Source organism: Psammomys obesus, unplaced genomic scaffold (genome assembly GCF_907164565.1).
Source record: "Psammomys obesus unplaced genomic scaffold, mPsaObe1.curated_primary_1811, whole genome shotgun sequence".
Taxonomy (NCBI): domain Eukaryota; kingdom Metazoa; phylum Chordata; class Mammalia; order Rodentia; family Muridae; genus Psammomys; species Psammomys obesus.
Window position 1 is genome coordinate 12082976 of NW_026592510.1, and position 17996 is coordinate 12100971.

The 17996-nt window shown below is 47.1% G+C and overlaps 1 protein-coding gene across 2 annotated transcripts in view; it reads right to left on the reverse strand.

Annotated features, from left to right (window-relative positions):
• Nucleotides 1-4714: 4714 nt before the first annotated feature.
• Dock8 (dedicator of cytokinesis 8) overlaps nt 4715-17996 on the reverse strand; it is a 160335-nt gene continuing 147053 nt past the window's right edge. For both annotated transcript variants that reach the window (XM_055613824.1, XM_055613823.1), the window contains exons 44-47: nt 14923-15066; nt 13624-13730; nt 6103-6273; nt 4715-5680 (exon numbers count right to left, since the gene is read on the reverse strand). In XM_055613824.1, coding sequence (XP_055469799.1) covers nt 5620-5680; nt 6103-6273; nt 13624-13730; nt 14923-15066 — 483 coding nt within the window. In that variant the 3' untranslated portion in view covers nt 4715-5619. The remainder of the gene's footprint in view (nt 5681-6102; nt 6274-13623; nt 13731-14922; nt 15067-17996) is intronic.

The window sequence follows — 17996 nt, forward strand, 5'->3', positions numbered from 1 at the left end:
GGCCAAGGCAGGTCACAAGACCACCCTGGTTCCAGGGAGGGGCAGGCAAGGATTGGCAGCCATCACCTCATTTTGGTTTCTTAGTTTCAGAATCCTACGAGCAAGCAGCAGGTCCTCCAAGAGAGCTATGGAGATCTTTGGTGCCAACCAGCAGTCTGTCCCCTCTCCAAGCTGCCTCATCAACAGAGCAATTTATGGCAGACAGTGAGAAACAGCCTGGAAATGAGGTGTCACCACGTGTCAGGAAAGTGGAAAGAGTTTGAAACTCAGGACCCAGGTCTTACTGTCGGGGGTCCCATTGGTTTCCTTGGCCGGTCACGGATGGCTTTGAGTGGGAGAACCTGTCTACCAGAAAAGCAACTGTCTCTTCTTCTAAGACTGAGGGAAGGGCAGCTCTCTACACACAGCTGTGAGTAAATTGGGCCACATGGCGTGATGGAAAAGCTTCTCTTTATTTGCCAATCATTTAAGTGCCTGCAATTAGGTGTACCACAGGGCTTGCACCTGTAGGGATATAACCGTGGCCCCAGGAGAGAAGCCTTCTTTTCAGTCACATCAGGGCGTGTCTTGTGAATTCTAGTTAAAGTGAGAATTGGAGATTAAGGGGAACCAGACATTGACTCCTGCTGTTCCTTGTGCTTGGGGACTTAGTCCCAGTTATTGCTGGCTGGCTCACGTGTGTCCCCAAGTGCTTACAACACCTGCGTATCACAGAGGTCTAGAAGAATGCATTCCTCTACTGAAAGGCCAATTAACGCCACGAGACGGCTGAACTAAGAAGTGCCAGAAACTGGCTAGTTCTACTTACTTGATTTGGTTCCACTCCAGGAAGGAAGATGCCAGATTCAGGTCCTTGGAGGAGGGGTTCCTACATGGATACCCCATCTCTTGACCCCTGTCCTCAGTGTCCCTTCTCCTTTTCTCTATGTCGTATTCTTTTTGTTTTTTTGAGACAGGGTTTCTCTGTGTAGCCTTGGCTGTCCTGGAACTCGCTGTTGACCAGGCTGTCCTAGAACTCACAGAGATCCGCCTGCCTCTGCCTCTGTGCTGGGGTTACAGGCATGTGCCACTGCGCCCAGCTACCCCAGGTCCTGACCATCCCTTCTTCCATGCCCTCAGCCTGTCTTGGGAAGCCCCATATCTTTCCCTTCAGTGCACTGCCCCGTTTTCTTTCCTTCTTGGTCTCTTCACTGTCTACAGCCAGCATTGGCTAGTGCTAAGCTAGTGCTAGCTTCCCTGGCTCTGAGAACCAAAGGAGCAAGCAGCTTTAACAAAGTGAGTTTGTTTCCCAGTGGCCAGACAACAAGAAGCACAACCAACCCCTCACAAAACAGTAATTTTGGCCTTAAGTCAGGAAGAATCGAGTTAGCTAGGACTCGTGCTTGACAGCCCAAGGTGGCTAGTGTCCATCTGGGTTAAGAGCTTGCTGCTTTTCAATCATCTTCCCTGATTAAAAAAAAAAAAAAAATGACGGCGCCTGCCTTCTATAAAGTGGAAAGGACAATCCTGCACACAAGATTGGGTTAGGTTGAAAAGTCATAAATTGGTGAGAGGTTTTGGGAAGGAAGTTTTCAGAAGTGTGGTGTAGGGCATCGTCTGTGGTTAGGGTCTAGGCAGCAGAGATTTAATGGAGTGTGGAGCCTCCCCTAGTCCTTCACCATAGACAGAGGCAGGTGTGAGGCTCTCTTGGGGACGTGGTAGGCTCTTGTTCCCTTCTCTGTGGGAAAGGCTTTGACCTTTGGATCCTGGAACCTGGGTGCAAGCAAGCATGCCTCTGCTGTCCTCACCCCACTTCCTTTCTCCTTTTCACACAAACACACACCTATGTGTGTGAGAGGGAGGCACACACCCCTTCCCCACACTTCCTTTCATTCCAAGCACGCATCTAGGTAACCAGTCTAGAGTCCCACCTGGAGGGGGCCCGCAGGAAGATGTTGGGACACCACTTGCCAAGGTTTTTACTTTGATTCCTATAGTGATTTCAATTCACGAAACTTCACGACTGTGACCTTGAATGCTTTCTTGACCAAGGTTGGGGGAGGTTTCCTTTTTCTAATTTCCAGTCACTCTCTTAAGACAGAGGCTGCAGTGCTTTTCTGCCTTCAAAACCACCCCAAAACCACCCTGCGCATGGCCGCTAGGACCCCTGGAAGCACTTGATTTACTAAACTTTTAACCCTGCTACTGCCCTTGGTTCAGTTCTTGGTGGGTTAGAGCCACTGTGTTTATCAATTGCGGAGTTCCATGCAATCCCCTTCAGAAACCTTTTGCTTAATATGCTCAGTCTACAGGCACTCAGGGCCTCAACTGCAAAAGTAGGAGCCCAGAAGTGCCCCCGGGAGAGGCTGCACACAAAGACCGGCTTCTGACCAGCAATGTTACTTTAATTATTGCAAATCCGTCATGGCTGCCAAGTCCTCACTTTCTATTATTAACTGGGAACCTTGCCGGCCAGTGGCTTTGTTTCAAGTGGAAGTCTGCGAACTCTGATCCCCTCAGGGTGCGCTTGGAGCTGAGGTGGAGACAGGTGGGTCACTGCAGGAGTTTATTTACTCCCAGGAAAGCCTTGGAAACATGCTGTGCACCGGGGAGCTGTGCAAGTGGGTCAGGTTGGGTTCCAGGCCAGTTATGTATACAATACACCCTCTGCAGTCCGTTGATAACCCTTCTTCCTTCTGCCCAGAGGACCTTGTTAGTCCTTGCCAGGCTGTAAAAACTGGCAAGGCAAGTGGGACAGACCAAGCATTTGTTTTCTGCTCATTCAGGCCTCTGTCCTGCCTGCACCTTTGGCCTCCTTTTGATCGAGGTTGCCCACACCGGATGCAGTGTGTTTGTGTGTGTGCGCGTGGCATCTGAACTTTCTCTAGGTGTTTTAAGTACAGTTTACCTGACATTTTGGGTAGCGCTTTTGAGTTTCCAAAACTGGTTCGCATGCCTTCATCGTCTCACTGGATTTCCTCAGGTTAAAAGAAGGGTTCCTCTTTCACAGAGCTGGCTCTAAGCAAGTTGGCTAACTTTGCAGGACTACTGAGCGGAAGAACAGGGAACTGGGACTTGTGTCCCTTAGTCCGAAGACTTTCGGTGCCCACGCAGACTTTGTAACGTCTTACTGATGACCCCGAGAAGCTTACCGGGTAACAGAACAGTCTGTGATCCGTGTTGTTATCTCGTTTGCAGAAAAAAAGTTGGTAAGCCGGGTGGTGGTGGTGGCGCACACCTCTAGTCCCATTGCTTGGGAGGCAGAGGCAGGTGGATCTCATGAGTTTGAGGTCAGCCTGGTTTACAGAGTTCCAGGACAGCCAAAGCTACACAGCCAAACCCTGTCCCCAAAACAAAACAACCAAAACCAAGTATCAGCTGGTCCTTAAGTCCCCAGGTCTGAGGTTACTAGAGAAATACAGCCTGGCCTTGGTTGCAAACCCCATGCAAGCGGCTGGCATCCCCCCCTGCCCTAAGTCCCTTTTGGCAGCACCTCTCTCTGGGCATGATGTCCATCCCACCCCAGTTCCTACTTGGAGGAGTGCTTTTTCACCCTTTAAAAACTCACTCTGTGAGTGAGTGTTTTGCCTTCATTATGTATGTTCACCATGTGTGGGCCTGTTGTCTGTTCCCACCTTTGGGTATTGATCTCCTGAGGCAGGGATAGCCACCATGCGGTTGAACTGGGGTCCTGTGCAAGAGCAAAAAGTGCTCTTCAGGAAGCAATGACTCCAGGCCCAGAGGACATATATGGCATTAGCCTAACAGCTGAATGGCTGTCACCTTTGCTATGTTCCCCTTGGGAACTGGCAACAGTGGGGAGGGGAGGGGATTTTCAAATGTTTCAACCTTGGAAGGTGCAGTAACAGGAGCCCATGAAGGAGGGAGAATGGAACAAATCAGAGGATTTCCCCCTATGGCAGTGGTTCTCAGCCTGTGGGTTGAGGGCCCTTTGTGGGATCGACAGACCCTTTCACAGGGGTCACATATCAGATGTCCTCCAAATCAGATATTTACATTACAATTCATAACAGTAGCAAAAGTACAGTTATGAAGTAACAATGAAATGGTTGGGGAGGTCACCACAACATGAAGAACTGTATGATAGGGTTACAGCCTTAGGAAGGTTGAGAATCATTGCTCTAGGGCTTGCGAGAAACAAAGGGGCTTTGACGGACTGTCAGGATTCTTGTTTTCAGAAGGCAGCTTACTTGTGCCATGCCTAGGAATGTTTTACATGCCTCTCTCCTAACTCCATCTGTTTAGAATACATATTCAGATGAAGGGCCAATCGAGCTCTTTGTTTATGCTACTGCTTAAATGCAGCAAGTCTTTTTTTTTTTTTTTTTTTTTCCCTTTTAATGTTCTTCTTCACAGTAAGTTATGCATGCCCAAGTGGTATGTGTGAACATTTCAAGACTGAGAATTCCCAGAAGGATTAGATGTTACACTAGAGGCCACTCTGGAGGTCACTGCTTGACCAAGGCCATGGTCTCTGAAGCTTTACAGCACTCTGAGCTGTCAGGGAAGCATTTTGCCTGTCACTCTTTTGTGTTTGTTTGAGACAGGGTCTCACTATGTAGCCCTGGCTGTCCTGGAGCTCCCTCTGTAGACCAGGCTGGCCTCAGAATCAGAGATCTGCCTGTCTCTGCTGGGATTAAAGGCGCGCACCGCCAGTACTGCCCCGATTGCTCGTCATTCTTATTCTATCTTTAGTATTAGTTACGGTCATGAATTGTATGAAAAATATATAATTTAATTCTCAAATAACAACTTTGTTTCTCTTTTTCCTAAGACACATTGTCAAAGGAATCAAAAGCTAATATGTATTTTGTAGCACACAGAGAACACAACGTTCTGAAATGAAGGTAAAGAAACCACCCTTGTGTAAAAATCCACATTATCCCAGAGAGGAGTAAAAGGAGGCAGAGAGAGCAAGCCTACAGGAAACCAGCAAAACGTCATGGGACAGCTGCTCCCATTTTGTAGAATGTGTGTCTGTCTCACACAGTCGTCCCCTGGGTTAAGGTGGGCTCGCTCAGCTTAACAAACGACAATGCAGAAATAACTACATGGCACTCAGTCCAGCAACGCAGGAGGGCCAAAGACAAGTTGTGGAGTGCTCTGTTCCCAGATTCTCAGCCATCACGGGGTGGGGCGTCCTGTGAGACCTCCTCTCACTCACGTATTGGAAAATGGTTCACTTGGGTTCACTTTTCCAGAGTTTATCTTTTCTTCCCTCCAAGGGGTTGAGTGGAGTTCATTTGGAATAGGCTGCCGGATGCGTTTCACTCTTCCTTCCACAATTTGAGTTTCTCTTAGAAATTCAAATGTAGGTCATAAGTCACTTGGTGGATGAAGCAGCCATTCAGCAGCAATGGCTTAGGCTTCACTTGTACAGCATCGTGAAAAATACTTTAATAAATACAGTCACACCCTCATTTGCCCATCCCAGTCCAGCCCCTGGCATGGCCAAGATGGTTCAGAATACCCTTGGGTATCCTTCTGTGGTCATGGAACTCAGCTTCCAGGGCACTGGCTGGGCAGGGACTGTGCATAGTCTTGGGTGGCTGCTGTGACGTACCAATGAGTCCTTCCAGGGAGTAGGGTCCCAGTCACCACGGGCAAAGGTGGCTTTTCTCAGCTGCCCTGTGACAACTGGGTTTCACATTTCCTGAAACTAGATCTGTGGAAGGAGTCCCTGAGATTAAGGAGAGAAAGAGAACACAGAAGGATTGATTAGCCTTCTAAAGAGAGGTGTGGGAGGAAATGATCCAGGAAGATACTGGTCCTGGGGAACTTAGTAAACAAAAAAAGGATCCCGAGACCTATTCATATTATATACATGCATGCACACACACACACACACACGCACACGCACACGCACGCACACCAGCTATATTGTGTGTAGCCTTTGCTGGCACAAGGGCAGTAAGAAGAAGCTGGAAGAGGTCAGGGGAAAGGTTGCTGAATACAAACCACAGACTGGCTGGAGGCCTGATGCCAGGCCCCCTGTCCACCCTGGGCTCTCTGCTTTCTGCCAAGAGCAGCTGAGCAAGCAGGATTTGTGGTGCCCCCATGACCTCGGATGCCCGGGAGGAGGCTACACTGGCCCCTTCTTACCTCTTTTGACTGTCAACTCTGAATATGGGCTTGTAAAGCTCGGGGATTTTTCGCTCGATCATGGGCCGGAGGCTGTCTCTCAGTCTATTGTAGTTCTTCTTCAGCTCCTGCTGGTACTCCCGCTGCTCTGCTGTGATGAGCCGCCTGTTTTTCTCTACAGCCTCACCACACCTGAGGGGGAGAAAGGATTTCCGTCCTCAGTGTTTGGATTTTAGTGACTTGGAGAACAGTGACAGGGAGACAGCTTGAGTACCTCTGCTATTGACTGCCTCTAAAAGGTTTCCTCAAGCACTGGCTGTCAGCTGATGGGCTCTGGGGATGTGATTGGACCATGGGGCTTTGGAGTGCATCTGTGGACTAGTCCATTGATAGGGTCATAATCTGATGGGTAACTGGGAAAAGTAGGAAGTAGCACCCTGGATAAGGGAAGGAGTTCTTAAAGAAAGGACCTTGGAAGTACACCTTGTCTGCAGCCTCATCATTCCTTTTCCTTTACTTCCTGGTCACCATGAGATGGACAGACTCCTCAAAAAGATGTTCCCCACCGTGATGTTCTGCCTTCTCACAAGCCGAAGTAACAGGACCAAACGATCATAGAACTGAGACCCCAGAAACTGTGAGCCTAATAAATCTTTACCCCTGGCAACTTTTTTTTTTTTTCCCTTTTGGTCACTATAATGTGAAATTTACAACCACAACCTCTAACACGCGCACACATGTGTGAGTGTGTGTGAGTATGGTGCATGTGGTGTATGTAAACATGCATGATATGCATATGTCTATGCTAGCACTCAGAGGTAAAGAGGACATGGGATAGCCTCCTCTGTGACTATCCACTGTTTCTCTTTGAGCAAGGCCTCTTCTTGAGTCTGGAGCTTACGGTTTTTGCCTTGCCAGCACAGCACAGCTTAGCTGTCTAGTCTTCCCTCATGCTCAGAGCTGGGCTCACAGGAAGGGGTGGGGCCGTGCCCTGCTTGCTCCAGCAGTGCTGGGATCTGAACTCTGTGCAGCAAGTGTGCTTACCCGCTGGCCCCTTGCTGCGGCCCCACGAAAAGTGTTTTTAAGCCTGGTGGCCTGTCAGGTTCCCCTGTAGAGCTTTCGAGAGGCAGACTGTTAGGCTTGCTTAAGATACATGAGTCAGCCAGAACTACGGGGGTCTACCTAAACCTCGGGCACTCACCTTAGAGCCTTGAAGAAAGCTAATGTACTTGGACAAATGGGCTTAGAAAAATGCTGCTCAGAGAGGTGGAATATAGACTTGCTATCAGCATAAGGCCTTTAAAGGGGAAGTTGTCTTGTGAAACTGAAATCTGAGGCTTGTGCCACAGATGGACACGTCACATCTCCAAGTCATTAAATTAACAACCACTCCTGGTTGTTTAAGTCCTGAGGCATCAAGGACCTATAGAAAGTTGCACCAGACACACACTGTCTTAGGGAACATGATCACCCACACAAGGAGCAATTTTGCCTAAGATGAGCTCATGAGAAAAATGTTGGAGGTTGGTGTGATTTGTGTTACTGGCCCTCAAGATCTGATTACACCTATCCTTGTTTTGTAAACTTGCCTAAGACACACCTGACTGGTTGATTAAATGGGCTATACCTGGGCAGGGTAGATTGGGGTAGATGTGGCTAGGGTTCCCCGGCTTGGACAGGACAGGAGAACCACGGGAGACAGACAGATGAGAAGAGAGGAGGAAGGAGGTCGCTATGATGGGTTAGTGTGGAGAAAAAAAAAAAAAACATGTGGGTCAAGAAGAAGGACTCCAGTAATGGTGTGAAAAGGCCCAGATAAAGAATAAAAGCAAGCATTCATAAGATTATGGATGAAAGATAGTTCAGACGAGGAGGATTAAGGCGGATGGCACTGGATGGGGGCTGGGAGACGGATGGTGAGGTTATTGAGCCAGCATAGGTGAAATATCTGCCTGGCTCAAGGTAAGTAAGGCAATTATAAAATCTAACAGGTGTCTGTGTCTTATTTGTGATAGCAGGTTATATAATACTGCTGTAATAATCTTAGGGCTGATAAAAGACATTATATAGCCTAACACTCGTTCTTTTAAAATTTACTACAACAGAGAAACTATATAAGTCAAAACTTATATATGCAAAAAAAGTGAGGAAACTGCTCTGCAAGAATGAGAGAAAAGCCGTAAGCCAGGTGTGGCGCACAGCTTTGATCCTAGCAACTGGGAGGCAGAGGCAGGCACATCTCCAGGAGTTGGAGGGCAGCCAGGTCCACACAGTGAGACCATATCGCCCCCCCAAAGAGAAAAGGAATTAGGGATAACAGAACAAAGTAAGATGAAAAAAAAAAAACAAACAAAAAGAAACAAAAAACCCCCAAACAAGAATAAGAGTAGCAAGAGAATCCAGCATCAATACAGTGTATCAAACAGCAACAAAGTGTAGGAAAAAGAAAAAAGTCCTACAAAAGAATTAACTAGAACTTTTAGAGATAAAATGTGGTCACAGAGAAAACCCTCCATACACAGGTTAAGTTAGATACAACTGGAGAACTAATGATAATGGCTGATAATTGCCCAGAGCTGAAAACAGGGCTAATTCCCCTACTGAAAAGATGATAGCTCACTCCACTGTGGTGAAATTGCAGAGCATTAACACAAAAAAACTGCTCAAACCCTGTCATTATCTGACTCTCGGGACCAAATGAATCCAGATAACCTGCTCTAATTCAGTCTCAGCCCCAGAAATCCTCCCATCCATAACTATTCCTCTAGTCACAGGGCATGAGCACAGAGAGCATGTTCAAGGGAGGGGGAAGGGTGAGTTAGAACAAGACTCTCACTGCACCAAAGTTTAGCTTTCTTGTTAGTCATTACAGGTGGGATGAGGAAGGTCAAAGGGCTGTGTGTGTGTGTGTGTGTGTGTGTGTGTGTGTGTGTGTGTGTCTGCATGTAGCTCTCAAGAGTTCTTAGAACTTCACTTAGGCATCACTAGTGTGTCACAGGAGACCCAAGGTGACAAAGGTCATCCGTGGTTAACTTGATTTCGAGAAGCCTCATGCCATTTCACACTGTCTCCCCTGAAAGCATCCAGATCTGTTTCCACCTACACCACACACATGAGTAAGTTCCTTTTCTGACCCAGTCCTCCTAAAAACCCACTTCAAAACCACCCATCCTCCACACCTTGCTGTCTGACTCAGCCAGCACATGCAGCAGAAATGGCAGGGGCAGGAGTCAAACACTTCCTGTAACAGGTGCCTTGAATATGGCTATCTCCGGTTCGAATATAAGGGGTCAGGTTTAAGCCACTGAATCTTTCTAAAAATTATTTTTTATTTTATTTTACTTAGCTTTTTAAAAATTATTTATTTTTAAGCGTGTATGTGTGTATGTGCGCACACACATGACTGCGAGTGCCTGCAGAGGCCAGAGGTGTTGGATGTCCCTGGAGCTGGAGCTGCAGGCAGTTGTGAGCCCCTAATGTGGGTGCAGGGAACCAAACTCAGGTTCTTTGAGAAAAAAAAAAAAACAAAAAAACAAAAAACAACAACAATAACAACAAAAGACAGTTAACTGTTAACTGTTGAACCATCTTTTCAGCCCCCTAAATCACTTAAACCAGAGGAAAACATTAGGATTTTTCTTGAGTCAGGGTCTCTTACTGAACCTGGAGCTAGGTTGGTGGCCAGCAAACCCCAGCCTCTCTCCTGTGTCCTATGCTGGGGTCACAGGTGCAGGCATGGCACCATTTGGCTTTTTCTGTGGGTACCAGGGATTTGAACTCACATCCTCATGACTACCTAATATGGGCTCTTACCTACTGAGCTATCTCCCAAGCCCCAAGTCTCTGCAGGAATGAGACCAATCAGATAAGCAAGAGAAAATACAGAAATGCCTGCAGTGCCTATGATGGTCTAGTGAGTCCAGGAGAGAAGGGAGGAGACATGTGTGGCATTTGTCTGTCTGGGTATTTAAACCTTTCAGGCATTTCCTCTTAGGAGAAGGCAGAGAAGACTTTGTCCTTGCTTGGCAGCCATCCTCAGAGTACCAGGAGGCTAGGAATGCTGACTGCTGCATGCCAGGCTGCCAGGCCTTCTGGCTAGGTCTGATCAGCGGCAGCTGAGTCAGAAGCCACTGTCCTGGGGCAGGAGAAGCAACTACAGACTTGGCCCGGGCTGTGTCCACAGGGCTGTCTTCACAGGAAGGCAGGCAGGGGTTACTTTAGAGTTCTAGGTTAGGGAGCAGCCTCCCGGGAAGCTGAGGAGATGGAGCCCACTGAAGCAGGGGCCCAGCGGTGGGCCCCGCCTGTTTTCCAGTGGAGTCGCCTCTGCCACCTGAAAGCAGAGAACCCACCAGTGCAAGGCACCTGACACTGCTCTTTGTGTTCTCAAACAGGGGCAGCTTCCTCACTAGACCTGGAAGCGGCAAGCAAGTGGGGGAGGGAAGCTTCAGTCACTGCTTGCTTTGAGGGGAACTTACATGTGGAATGAAGTGGAGAGGAAGTTAACTGTGGCTGTGTCACACATGTGGTAGTGGCTGGCAGGGTTGTTTTATCTATGGTCTTCCTGCGTGGGGGGGGGGGGTGTCACGTTTCCACACAGGTGGTCCAAAGTGTGTGCTGGATGAGGTGGCAAGCTGCCATGGACAGCTGGTTCAAAATGGCTTTGAGCACACTTGTGTTCTTGAAGACAGGAAGGCAAATGACAACAGGGATGGTCTGAGGAATTTAGGTTGGGGGTGCTGGTGTAAACAGGAGGCAGGGAGCTGAGGCAGCTTCTCCCCAAAGGCTGGTGCTTCCACTTCAGTTGCACAAGGGCTCATCAATATTGCAGGATCTGGAGCCAGGTATCTGTAATTCCAGCACTTGGGACGTTGAACCAGGGGGACTGCAAGGGACAGGTCAACCTGGGGCTATTGAGTGAGACCCTGCCTTAAAACAACAACTACAAAACAAACAAACAAACAAACAAACAAAACTAAGAAAACATAACCCTAAACCAACCATCCAACCAACCAAAAGGCAGGGTCTTGGGCCCTACTCCAGGTTTACTGAACCATAATCTGCATTTTATTTGACAGGTGCCACCTGGTTTCCCAAGGACATCACTACTAGAGTGTGTTTGCTATGCTTCCTTGACTGGTCTTAAACTCACTGTGTCCATCAGCGCTGACCCCAACCTCATAACAATTCTCCTGCCTCAACTTCCTGAGAATAGCGTTTGAAAAGGACTCTGACTTTGAGTAACTTTAAAGGTTCTCTCTGACTGTAGTTTCAGGAGGCCTGGAGCTAGTTTGGAACAATGCCTGGCAGGGACTGGCTAGGGCGCTTCATCTATGTGGAGTCTTGGGGAGGACCCGCTGACGGGATTGAGCAGTCCAGCAGAGGAAGCTGATGTGAACCCTTAAAGTGCTTCTTTGCTCAACCAATTTCCCTTCTGTTTAAAATCTACCCAGACCTAATGTGGCTCTGATCCTTCTCTGCCCAGCCTGGTCTTGAGCTGGCCATGGACTCCCAGGAAGCAGCAGCGCTGGCATTCCTGACTCTGAGTCTTACAGCCACGCCCATCCTCCTGGCACTCTCACGTTCTTTCTTCTAGATGACCATGCAAGACAAACAGTAGGTGGTATTTTCCCATAAAGCCTATCCAGGCCCACAATGGACCTGCCCCTTCTGATCTGCAACGTTCTTAGAGTTCTCAGTACTTGCTGCACTGTGTTGCTACTTCGTAATGCAATGCTACATCCTGTCACCAGGGGCACAGGGATGCCCAGACTCAATATCCAGAGACAACACTCACTACACACTCATGGGCTCTGTGAGGTTCAGCAAGGCCTGTCCACTGCCAACTTTGAATTTCAAACATAATGATTTGTTTGTTTGTTTGTTTTCAACACATGGTTTCTCTGTGTAACAGCCTTGGCTGTCCTGGAACTCTCTTTGTAAACCAGGCTGGCTTCCAACTCAAAGAGATATGTCTGCCTCTGCCTCCCGAGTACAGCTCAACCATAATGAATTTTAAATGAAAAGATATGGGAAAAGTCCTTCTAAATAATTATCCAACTTTTTAAACCTTTTGCTACAAAAATATCTACTATTTAGCTGAACATGGTAGCATACACCTTTAATTCCAACACTCCAGAGCCAGAGGCAAGAGAATCTCTAAATTCAAGGATAGATGTTCAACATAAGGCATTTCAGGCTAGTCAGGGTTACAAAGTGAGGTACTGTCTCAGAAAGAAAAAAACAGAGAGAGAGGGAGAGGAGGGAAGAGGGAAGACAATAAAACAAAAGCAAATAAACAAAGTACTATGGAGCAAAGAAAACGTACCTTGTGTGTAATGGCATGATTACTATCAAAAAGGAAATTAAATATACCAACATTAATAGTTGCAATCTATTGTATATACCCATTTCCAAGCACCTGTGTGTCATTGCAGGAAGATGTGTTTTCTCCACATAGCGAAGACAGGCATTTCTCCAGAAAGCTTACGATGACAGCAGCATTCTAGTGGGTTTTACTAAATGGGGCAAATGAACTTTTGGTTTCTTTTCTCTCTGTCTGCCCTGCAAGACTATTTCTCTAATCACATGCTGAACCAAGGTTCTGGATGTGAAGGCAATCGGTACATGTACTTCTGACATTCTTCTCTCTTGCAAAAGGAAGCAGCCTCATACCCTACCTCATCATTCTTTTAGGGCCCCTAGAGGCCTGAGGTACCTATCTGGTTGCAGAGATCACAGGCCCTGCCCAGAGAGCCATTTTCTGTCTAGGCTGAACAGACAGTTCACAGAAGCCAGTTGCACAGAAGTCAGTAGCCCAGGTGGGGCTGGCCTTGAGCGAGACTGTATCTTTTTTTTTTGCAAAATCCCCACTTTAGAACCTTTCCTTTTTCCATCCAATTAAGGCGACATTTAGTTTTGGGTTTCTAAAGTAAGTCACTATACAGTTTGCAGAACTACACACTATTAATGCAAACAGCTTTGACTTAATGTGTCAGTCAGTACCAGCCCAGACAGAAGCAAGGATGGCCAAGATCCAGAAGACCTGCTGCAACTCTGCTCTGCTGCCAACTGGCTGTGTGGTCATCAGTAAACTCATCTCCCATCTCCAAACCTCCCATGCCTGTAAAGTGAAGATGATGATGATATCTGTCTGACATGACTGTGAGGCGCAGTGCAAAGGCAGCCATGAAGCGTTCTGCACATGAAGCATTAGTTTCTTGGTGGTAGTATAAGCACTGTTGTTGCTCTAGTGCCCTGGTCCTTAAGCTTCAGTGCATGTGTCTGTGTGTTTGTGCACGTGTGTGTCTGTGTTCGTCTGTGTGTGTGTGTGCCTGAGGGTTGCCCTATCACTTGCAGCCCCCTCACAGGCATCTGTCAGGGTTCTTAAACCAGAGTCTGTGCTCCAGTGGTTCTGAGGGGCCTGGCACACTTCTGTATTTGTTTTTGTAGTGGTGCGGTGGCACCCAGGGCTTCATGCGCTCCAGCGCTGAGCAGTGTGGGCCCACACTGCTGTGCTCCAGCGTCCACCACCTCCCTTCTTACCGCATTATGAACTCCTTGAAGCATAACCTCAGCTTGTTGTGATGTCGGTAGAGCTTTGGGTCAGCTGGAATTTCAGCCAAGAACACTTGGGCCACCTCCAGCGGTCCCTGATGGAGAAAGCGAAACATGATACGGATATGGGAATGAAAATTAAATTACTTGGGAGACAGAGAATGTCGGGAGTGCACCTAGTTTGAACATTTAATTCCGTAGTTTGTTACACTAAAACAAAAAGCCTAGGGAGGTCTTGAGTTTTTTAGGAAACTGATTTCTGGGGAGGACTTGGAGTTTTGGGGAAATACTGACAGGCCTAAGTGCATCTGCTCAATCACATGCTACTCCTACAGCTTTCCCTTTGTACCACAAGGTAAGGCGACAGCAGCCCAGGCTGAGCACTGTGAGTGGCTCGTCTAGAGCAAGAGCTACCTTTATCTGACCAATCTTATTTGCTTAGCTGGTGGCCCCAGTGGAAGAAACAATTTTGTATAAGCCCTAGTTTTAGTCTGGGAAATTCACAGGCCATCTGTGGCCTGTGGTCCTGATAGTAAATAGCTTCTATTATCTTCATAGGATGGGGACTCACAAAAGCAAAGGCATCCTAATGTTTTTCTAGTCTTGGTCATACAACAGTCTTTCTCCTGTCTGCTATCTCTGAGCCCTTGATTTTGATTGGACTTAGAACTCCTGCAGAGGATCCTCAGATAGAGAAGATGCAGGCTGGGAAGGACAATGGTTGTTGAGTCTTTGGGTGTGGTGGTGTGAAGAGCCAACATAAAGGGGCCCACTAGACATAAAGTACTAACTAGGCTTGTACATCTCTCCATCAGAGACAGGCTTAGCTCCATGCCGAACTCAGGTGTGATGGTTATAATGGGGATGAAAGCACCAATCTTCTCAGAGTGGCTTGAGACCCTAGTCCCAGGTCAACCCTGGCTGGTAAGGCCCTTGCTATGCTGGGAATACCTGGTACCTAATCAAGAAGACAGAAGGTTTGGGCCTTTTCTTATCTGCATACACACATCCTTATATTAGTCCAAAGCTCTGCATATAGCTCTACCTATACTAGACACAAGGCAGCTCTCAACAGGACTCTAGTCCCGGGTCACACTGCCAACTCTGGTCCCAAATTGGAGACTCTGAGAAAATGGTATTCCTTAAATACAGTCCACTCACTCCTTTCTAGTATTTCCTTAGGAAGACTGCATGTGGACTGACTCCTCATCAGCTCCTAAGAAGGGTGTAGACCTCATGAACAGAAGATTAAGTCCTGGCCAAGCTGCCCTCAGTTGCCCTGCTTACCTGATTTACAGTGGCTCCTACAGAGCCTTGCAGTACCATCTGCAGCATCTTTGCATCAGGGGGCTCCTGGTGAGTGGCCACCGCTAACTGCAGCGTCTTCTTCTTCATATCTTCAATGGCAACTTCAATTGGAGTCAAAACAAACTGAAGAGAAGACAACACTAGAGTGAGGTCATGGCCTCCCTCACGGTCCCTGGCAAACCTGGAGCTCTGTCAGGAAGGCCGCCTGGATTTGAAGAAGCAGCTAAGGAGAAACTTCCAGGATATTTGGAATAATCTGAACAGGTTGTGTAGAGTGATGGGCGCCACATTTCTTGGGTACCGACATGCTCGGTATCCGTACGTGTGTTTAAATTCAGCTGTCATTTCCACTTTAGAGTAAAAGGGAAACTGGTAAGATCAAGCAAGTAACACAAAATGTAGTAAGTATTAAAGGTACAAATTTGGTCGTAATTCTATATTCAAAGCCCGAGTTCTTTCCACACGGTTAGGTTTCATTTTTATTGAACGTGTTGAAAGGGGGAAGTGCAGCAGCCAAGGCTTTCTTTCCCAGCATCACATAAGCTTTGGGCATCATTTGTGCCCGTTCCACCGCACCCTCATGGTGACCCCTAGTGAAGACAGTTTTCTACATGACTGATCTAGTTGCTAAGTTCTGGTTTGGGGTCCTTCCTGAATGTGACAGGTCAACTCGTGTTTTCCCCAAGTTCACACATTAAAGCCATAATCTCCAGGAGCTCAGAAGGTAGCCAAGCTAAACTGAGTTTATTAGGGCAGACCTAAAGCCATATAATTGATGTCCTTAGGAGATTAGGAAATACGGACACAGATGTGTATATAGGACAAATGGTACGACACTAGGAGATGTCCTTCAATGAGGCCAGGAGACAGGCCTGGGACAGACTCCCTCAGCCCTCACAGGAACCAGCCAGCCAGTCCCCTGAACTTGAACCTCCCAGCCTCTAGAACTGTTAGAACTTTAACCCTGAGACAATACGTTTCTGTTCTTTACACCATCCAGTCTGGGGCACTTTGTTACATAGCCCGGGCAATGTAAACCATGCAGTAATTCTAGGGAATTGCATATAGCTCTAAGGACGCTTTTACAGACAATGTACCTCTGTATTGTGTCTAGAATATGTTAGTGTTTAAAAGTCCAAAACAGTAAGCACCACACGGGATGCCTTCTAAACACTTTTGTATTGGCAGTCGCCAGGGCAGGCTCCTCTATCCTCCGTGAATCCTCCTCCCCGAGGAAGCTGCATCACTCAACGGTGGTGTAGATGGCTGCTCTCCAGCCAGTCAGCCCATGCAGCTCCTGCCCATGAAGTGAATGGCTGCAAGTCCTCGCCTTGTTCACTGACTTGATTGGGCCTGCTATTCTTGTTATTTTAATGAATTACTTATAACTGGTGAACTAAGGGTGTGGAAAGAAAGAGCTGTTTCTATGAAGAGCAAGCGGGATGCTTGGGCAAGATGTCATGAAAGTGAGTTGCTATAAAAATTCCTGTCATATTAGGTATGTGCAAGACAACTTAGGAGAAGCTGTGGGCTAGGCTTGTCAAGATCCAGAAGCCAACCACTCACACGTCAGTTAACAAGATTTTTAAGGCCTCATTCTGAACACAGACAACAAACTGAAAACTGGGTGTGGTTTATATAAGAAAGACAATGATGAGTTGAGACCAGACAAGTCATGAATCAGAGAAGGCTATGGTCCAGTATAAAGGGCTGGTATATAAGTTAACATGTAAGGATTTTAAGGAGAAATGGAATGTTTGTGTTATACATAATTCTGTGGTTTGAGAGATCTTCTCAGTAGACCCTCTTAAAATGGGCTAAAGTCTTCCAAAGTACGTAAGGTCTTTCTTGCCAATGTTTTTATTAAGAAGTAGGAGCCAAGTACCTCATGCACAGCCACAGGAGGAATCTGGTGCCAGAAGTAGGTTGGTGCCCTGGCCGCATCTGTGCCCTTCCCACATAAGGCACCAGCTCAGGGGGCAGCTTGTCTGTGACTCCCTCTCTAGTAATTTACAATATGACAGTGCCTGAAGCACCTTCAGGCCTTTGGGTACTTTTGTTTTTATTTTTCTACAGAAGGATGGGTGTAGTTCAGGCATGAGACCCTAAATTCAGTACCTGGAGAAAAACACTGGATAAAATATTTAAAATTTAAGTACAGGCATTCATCTCTCCAGGGAAAGTTGGTTCTGGGAGCCACTCTCTCTAACTGTATTGAAATCTGAGGATGCTCAGATTTTTTAATATGAAATATAACCATAGCATCACGTCCTGGGGCCTGGTCTCCAGCAGAAACCTCTGACATAACAAGTGGACGAGACTCTCGGCCAAATGATGATAGGAGGTGCGGCATGACGTGTAGAAGATGGGGCCCGGCTGGGTGATGGAGGGCCATGGGGGCGTAACCTCAAGGCTGTGTTTTAACTTGGCCCCTTCCTGGTCACTGTGATGTGTCCTGAACAGCTCTGCCATGCCTGCTTCACCACAACGGACGGGACCTCAGAAACCGTGAGCTACAAAACATCTTCCCCTAAGTTGTTTCCATCAGGTCACAGCAGTGGAGACACTCTACGGTGCAGCGGCAAAGCCTGCGGAGACAGTTGCTTTACTAGATTCTTTGTGTTTGTTTTTGAGACAGGGTTTCTCTGTGTAGCCCTGGCTGTCCTGGAACTCTGTAGACCAGGCTGGCTTCAAACTCAAGATATCCACCTGCCTCTGCCTCCTAAGTGCTGGGGTAAAAGGTGTGCACCACCACGCCTTTCTATCTGCTCAGGAGACTTTACCTATAAGTGAGGTCTTGTCTATATCCTTTAAAGGGAAAATGACAAGGAGAAAAATTCATACAAAAATTCTTTATAGATGTAAAATTTCCCTTCAGTATGACAATTCATGGTTAGTTGATTCCATGGATACAAAAGCCTAAGAATATGAAGGGACAATTGTATAGACATGTAAATTTATAATTAAAATGGAAACACTGTAATTAAATATAGAAATAACGTTAAAGAGCTAAATATTTAATATGAAATATTTGTTTTGGAAGGTATAAATAA